The sequence below is a fragment of the Thunnus maccoyii genome, chromosome 12 (assembly GCF_910596095.1).
Source record: "Thunnus maccoyii chromosome 12, fThuMac1.1, whole genome shotgun sequence".
NCBI classification, from domain to species: Eukaryota; Metazoa; Chordata; class Actinopteri; order Scombriformes; family Scombridae; genus Thunnus; species Thunnus maccoyii.
The window spans coordinates 24,596,103-24,603,290 of NC_056544.1; the positions used below are offsets into that span (position 1 = coordinate 24,596,103).

Consider the following 7,188-nt stretch of genomic DNA (forward strand, 5'->3'; position numbering starts at 1 on the left):
GCATGATTTACAATATATCGACAGGGCAGGGTAGTTACTATCATGGACTGGCTCACGGTTCAGACAAAGAAGGACACAAAAGGTTGTAGGTCAACAAAGTAAACTATTTATTAAATGAAACTATTTACAAAGACAAATACATAGATGTGAGATGTAAGTACATGGGTGAGTGGAAAATAAAGCAGGAAGTTTGGATGCTGAAAGAAATGACAAATCAAACAAACAAAATTAGGAGATCAAGTGGGAGCTGAGAGAGAAGGAAGCAGACTGAGTCGGCCAGCTATGTAGGTTCTCCAAAGCAGCAACCCAGGTGAACCTCCTCCCACTGATGACTGAAGATGTGTTATTATAATTATTTTTTTAGATGAATCTGTTAAGACCCAGACATCAACTTAAGTCTGTAATCCATGGAAAATGTTAAAATCAAGCAAATCAACAATGTTTTCATGACTGACCTACAGATAAAAGAAAGAACTGCGAAAATACAATACAGTATATGAAGTTCCTCAGGTAAACACCACAGTGTTTGTTTGTTTTTTTTTACATAACTCTCCAAACTTTGCTTGTCAAACTGGGGAACAGAGTTTCACATTGTGAGTAATTTAACAGTGAAGACCTGATTTTCAAAACCAGGTGAAATGTTTTGAAAATCAAAAACCTTGTGTGTGTGTTAAAGTGGAACAGAAATACAGCCTTCCTAATGCACTGGTCAGCCTATAACCATGCACACCAAACACTTTATCCTAATGACTTGGCAGTCTATCTAAATGACCTCCATCTCTGCTATAACAGCTGCTTCACCCAGTCTGCTGCACTGGTGCTGCTGCTTGCTCCTCCTGAACCTACCACGACCCACCTGTCCAAACAACAGGTTTGAATATATACTGTACTGAGTATGTCAAGCAAAGAAAAGATGAAAAACATTTTTCTAACACGGTTGTTTGATTTATTTCTAGGATATCAATCCAGCCCAAAGTCCTAATCAGAATGAATGAAGATGCTTCAGTTAGGAGACCATCACAGTAATCTAAACCTGAGGAAATGAAAGCGTGTATGATGGATTTGTATAATTAATGATTTTCTACTTTTATATTAATTTGAAGTTAATCCAGATGAGAATGTGCATGACAGATTGGTTGGTGTAGATTTGTCTCCTCATTATTGCTTCTTGAGCTTCTCCATCAGGTGGACACTGATGACGGCAGACACCATGATGACCAGACCGACAGAAAGCACGACTGTCCTCACCAGACACACAGGGATACCAGCAGAGAGACTCTCTGAACCTGCAACATAACAAAACTGTTATTTCATTACAGCACTGACAATACAGCACAACATACAACATACTGGTTGTAACAAATTACCCCAAATACTGTATTTGGAAAACATTTTGTGTCTTTTTTCAATTTTGACAACTTTTCTGGCTCAAAAAATGGTCCACATAATTTTATCTCACAAATATGTTGTTATACAGTAAGTATTCTAATTTATACATTTTAAAATAATTGTAGAGTACAGTTGAGTTTTATAGCAGCACAATCATAGTATTTAATGAACTGTGTTGATTGATTCTTTATTTTTGCTTTTTGTGTTTAATTTTGTTCTAATTCAAACAATCAAGGTCTGTCGTACATATACTGTACTTCATGGAAGCAACAACTACAACAACAGTAGACTGTCACTAACACAGATAGAAAGACACTTAAAAGAGAATATTTGCCATAAAAAAACAAAATAGGTCCCATGAAAATGTCATTAAGACTTTATGATGTGCAAGTTAAATGAACACAACACAAGAATTGAGTATTCTAACCTTCAAAAGTGAAATATTTTTGCAGGGCATTTGTATTGACATCCATTATATCTCAATACAGTATGTTCCTATAATTTTGTGCAGCCCATGTATGATCCCTATAGGGCAAAGTTGTAAATATGTAATTTTAACTTTGTGCCCAGAAGTCTATAAAAATGTTGCAGAAGTTTACTTTTACTTTTCAGTTAAATAACTATATTCACATTTTGATTTAATTTCATCCATGAGGCCCAACACATTGTCTTTATGTCTCACCAGTATTTAGAGGGCAGAGAGTCCGAATCTTCTTCAAGTCTTTGGTCCAGCTGACCTGGTTGCTATGGTTACAGATGATGGAGTCATTCAGCAAGTAGACATGGAGAGAAGAACCAGAGGATGTGACCTCTGATTGCTCTCCTCCCTCCTGATAGCAGGTTTGGGTGTCACATCCAAAAGTGCTGCTGATGTGAGAGCGCTCTGTCCTGCAGCTCACAGTGAGGTTACAGGACTCTGTGCTGATAGATGAAGAGTTCACTGACAGCTGAACTGGAGACACTGGATCTAGGGGGAAAAATAGATGTGAAGGGTTATGAAACAGGGTACTACTGTGTATCAGCATTTGAAACCTAAAGAAACCTACCTTGAATTATGACCTTGTATTCAGCTAGACGTTGGTCTTCTTCCCCGATTATGAGTGCAGTATAATCTCCACTGTCATTTTGTTGCACATTCTTCAACAGCAAAGAGTGACTTTGTAGAGAAATCTCAGCCCTTCCTACATAACTGCCAACTACTCTTATTTCGTAATCAGGAAATAATCTTACTACATTGTGAGTGTTGTTGACTGTCCATCTAAATGCAGCTTTGTTTCCTAGAACAACAGGTTTCTTAACATCCAGATGTAAATCCTTCCCTTTCTGCACAAACACAGTTGTCACATCACTGGACCCTGTAAAAAGAACAGAAATCAAAATCACTTGTATGTTTTTTCAGTCACCACTATCTCATCTACTAATCGTTCTTATGATTTTTATGATTTAAGACAAATAATGGCACAGTCTCATTTAGATTAATAGACTGTCAATGTAGTGATAAATCTTGGTCGATTCATAGCAGTTTTATGAGTGCAATGAAATTTTGCAATTACATATATTACTTGATCTGTTTTTACTTTATATTTATTAGATTTATTAGATTTTATAATATTATGTTATTTGTTATATTTATTAAATATATTTTGCATTGTTTTTTTGTTGTTGTTGTTGTGTGTGATTTCGAGTAGGGCTGTCCCCTGAATGAGGAGCCTCTAATTTGAACCTTATGTTGTCTGTCAATGTATTTAAGAGTTTTTTGTCTGCATCATTATACACAGAAACATCATTTGAGGTGAACTCATCATAACTAATTACACGTTTGAATTTGAGAAGATAAAGGGAGGGACTGTTCATTTAAAATATCAGTACTAACTAAATGTCAACAGTACATACATACTCCCCCCTCACAAAATACAGATACTTCCTCTTCCATGTGCTGCTGCTACATTGTGACCATAATCATCATGCAGCCACCTGCTGTCTAAAAAGAGATTAGTCTGGCTACAGTTACTCAGACCAAAATCACAAAAATCAGTAATAATTAATAATTAATAATAATTTAGCATAATTTAGCATAATTTTGGTTATAAAACAGGGTACTACTGTGTATCAACATTTGAAATCTAAGAAACCTACCTTGAATTATGACCTTGTATTCAGCTACATGTTGGTCTTCATCCCCGGTTATGTGTGCAGTGTAATCTCCACTGTCGCTTTGTTGCACATTCTTCAAAAGCAAAGAGTGACTTTGTAGAGAAAACTCAGCCCTTCCTACATAACTGCCAACTATTCTTATTTCGTTATCAGGAAATAATCTTACTACATTGTGAGTGTTGTTGACTATCCACTTAAATTCAGCTTTTTTTACTAGAACAACAGGTTTCTTAACATCCAGACGTAAATCCTTCCCTTTCTGCACAAACACAGTTGTCACATCACTGGACCCTGTAAAAAGAACAGAAATCAAAATCACTTGTATGTTTTTTCAGTCACCACTATCTCAGCTACTAATCGTTCTTATGATTTATATGATTTAAGACAAATAATGGCACAGTCTCATTTAGATTAATAGACTGTCAATGTAGTGATAAATCTTGGTTGATTCATAGCAGTTTTATGAGTGCAATGAAATTTTGCAATTACATATATTACTTGATCTGTTTTTACTTTATATTTATTATATTTATTAGATTTTATAGTATTATGTTATTTGTTATATTTATTTAATATATTTTGCATTGTTTTTTTGTTGTTGTTGTTGTGTGTGATTTTGAGCAGGGCTGTCCCCTGAACGAGGAGCCTCTAATTTGAACCTTATGTTGTCTGTCAATGTATTTAAGGGTTTTTTGTCTGCATCATTATACACAGAAACATCATTTGAGGTGAACTCATCATAACTAATTACACATTTGAATTTGAGAAGATAAAGGGAGGGACTGTTCATTTAAAATATCAGTACTAACTGAATGTCAACAGTACATACATACTCCCCCTTCACAAAATATAGATACTTCCTCTTCCGTATGCTGCTGCTACATTGTGACTATAATCATCATGCAGCCACCTGCTGTCTAAAAAGAGATCAGTCTGTATGTTTTTTTCACTTGTATGTCACCTCTATTTTTAAAAGTGGTCATTAAGGAAGTGAGCTGAATATTTCTGCCACTGCCTTTACTCCTCAAACATTCATTTTTTATGATTTGAGACAAGTAAAACAATGACAGTCTCACTTAGATCAATGGACTATCAGTATAATGGTAAATCTGGATGCGTTCATAGCAGTTTTTTGAGTGCTATATAAAGCATTCTGAAAAACATATTTTACTTGATCTGTTTTAAATGTTTTGCATTGTGGTTTTTTGTGTGTGTTTTTGTTGGGTTGTCCTCCTAGGAGCTTCTGATTTGAACCTTATGTTGTCTGTCGGTGCATTTAAGTTTTTTTGAATTTATTTATTTATTTGAATTTCAGGTTTAATAAAGTGATGGACTGTTCATTAAATGTACTGACACTTGCTCCTTCTGGAGCCCAATCAATACTAACTAAATATCAACAACACATACATACTCCTCCCTCACAAAATACAGATACTTCCTCTTCTGTGTGCTGCTGCTGCCACATTGTGACCATAATCATCATGCAGCCACCTGCTGTCTAAAAAGAGATCAGTCTGGCTACAGTTTCTCAGATCAAAATGCCCACAACATAAAACATACAACATATTATTCTTATCATTATCAATTCAATAATAATTAATAATAACAATGATTATTATTACTATCATTTCAGATGCTCAAAAAAATGATCACAATTCTTTTTTTGCCTACCAACTATTAAATGCAGGGATGCCCTTTAATCAAGCTACAGTATCACCTTCTTTCCTGCTGCTTTGATAAAAACCTTTAAAACTGCATGTTAGTTCCTAATCATGAGCTTAACGCTGTAGTACCTCGCAGGACTTTCATTACAGATGATTACAGCTCTTCAGTTTTGTCCACAATGCTCAGTGCATTAATCACAATTACAAAGTCTGCTCAGGTATCATTGCTGTATCTGTAATAAAATTAAAATGTAATATGTTTGTCCTACCTGCTACTTCTTCACAGAGCAAAAGTCCCAGTATCACAAAGATAAACATCATAGTCTCTGGCTGCCCTGACTTCAAAGTGCAGCGCCTTTGTGTCACAACTGTGTTAAAACCACATAAACTTACAGGATGTTACCATGTTGATGATGTGAACAAAGTAACTTCTCTATACAAACTTCCTCTCCAAGCTGTTGTGGAATTATTGAAATCATTTAAGTCTGTCAAATAAGAAGTTAAGATAATGATAAACAAGAATACTATTATATATTTCAATAGATCCTGTTTATACTGTTTATAAGTTTATACTGTGTATTTGTTGTATTAGTTTAGTTAGTTTGAGTCACTTTAACACACTTATCTAGGTAGCTCAATGCACATGCAATATAACCACTTCCTTTCTCATAGCACTATAGGCTATTTAACACCTCTTGCATTTTCAGGCTGCAAGATGAAAGATACCAGTGGTGTGGACATTTGTAAATTTTCAAACAGAAAACCGACATTTTGCAGCAAAGAAAATGGAGCCTGTAAAGGCCTCATCTTTTGACGTCATCTTTGCATTGCACCAATGATATGTGACAAAAAGACGTGTGACCGGTGAAGAGGTTTGTAAAATGAAAACGCCACCTAGGAGAGAGCCTAGGACTCTTGTATGTCTGTCCTAACAGGGATGAGCAGTAGAAATTACCCAAGGAGGAGAACTCGAATTGAATAATTTATTCACAAATTACTCAGTGTATAAGAATGCACAATGCAAGTTCTGGAGGTTTCTGAACAGGTTTCTGAACATCCAGACATAAATCCTTCCCTTTCTGCACAAACACAGTTGTCACATCACTGGACCCTGTAAAAAGAACAGAAATCAAAATCATTTGTACGCTTTTTCAGTCACCACTGTTTTTAAAAGTGGTCATCAAGAAAGTGAGCTGAATATTTCTGCCACTGCCTTTACTCCTTGAACATTCATTTTTATAATGTGAGACAAGTAAAGTAATGTCAGACAGTCTCACTTAGATTAATGGACTGTCAATATAATGGTAAATCTAGATGCATTTATGGCAGTTTTATGAGTGTTATATAATGTATTCTGCAAAAACATCTTACTTGATCTGTTTTAAATGTTTTGCATTGTGTTTTTTAGTGTGTGTGTAATTTTGTGTACGACTGTCCTACTAGGAGACTCTGATTTGAACCTTATGTTGTCTGTCAGTGCATTTAAGTTTTTTTCCCACTGCATCCTGTCCACAGGAAAAACATTAGAGGTGAACTCATCATAACTAATTACAGATATTTGAATTTGAGAAGATAAAGTGATGGACTGTTCATTAAAAGTATTGACAGTTGTGCCTTCTGGAGCAGAATCAATACTAACTAAATATCAATCCCAACAATATAACCCCACTAAAGACCCATATCTTTTATTAATTATTAATTATTAATTAGCCTATTAATTATCATCATGAAGACATGCCTCACCACAGTCTGGCTTTTATCAGTTTGTATCTTATTTGTGCAATGCTGTTTGTGTTATGATTTTATCAAGATATTCTATGCTTTTAGTCATTTTCTTATGTCCTCTTATTAATGTCTGTATTTGTATTTGATCATACTTGTGTTTTTGTTTGATTGTAATCATCAATCAAATAATGTCATAATCTCAAAATGTAAAGCAATTTGGTCAACGTCCATTGTTTTTAAATGTGCTCTTTAAAAA

The 7,188-nt window shown here is 34.9% G+C and overlaps 1 protein-coding gene across 1 annotated transcript; it reads right to left on the reverse strand.

Moving 5' to 3' along the window:
• Positions 1-382: 382 nt before the first annotated feature.
• Positions 383-5,574, reverse strand: LOC121908211 (CD48 antigen-like). The gene is made up of 5 exons (XM_042428046.1): positions 5,477-5,574; positions 3,526-3,834; positions 2,436-2,744; positions 2,072-2,356; positions 383-1,286 (listed from the first exon to the last, which is right to left on the reverse strand). The coding sequence occupies exons 1-5, from the start codon at positions 5,526-5,528 to the stop codon at positions 1,159-1,161; spliced, it is 1,083 nt and encodes a 360-aa protein (XP_042283980.1). The 5' UTR covers positions 5,529-5,574; the 3' UTR covers positions 383-1,158.
• Between the last annotated feature and the right edge of the window lie 1,614 nt (positions 5,575-7,188).

What these genes read in the sequence shown, in the direction of transcription:
- LOC121908211 (XM_042428046.1), bottom strand. Translation starts at nt 5,528, where the DNA reads ATGATGTTTATCTTTGTGATACTGGGACTTTTGCTCTGTGAAGAAGTA. An exon ending in ATACAAGGTCATAATTCAAG is followed by an intron (nt 2,357 to 2,435) that starts GTAGGTTTCTTT and finishes TTTTCCCCCTAG; the next exon opens with ATCCAGTGTCTCCAGTTCAG. An exon ending in TCTCTGCCCTCTAAATACTG is followed by an intron (nt 1,287 to 2,071) that starts GTGAGACATAAA and finishes GTTATGTTGCAG; the next exon opens with GTTCAGAGAGTCTCTCTGCT.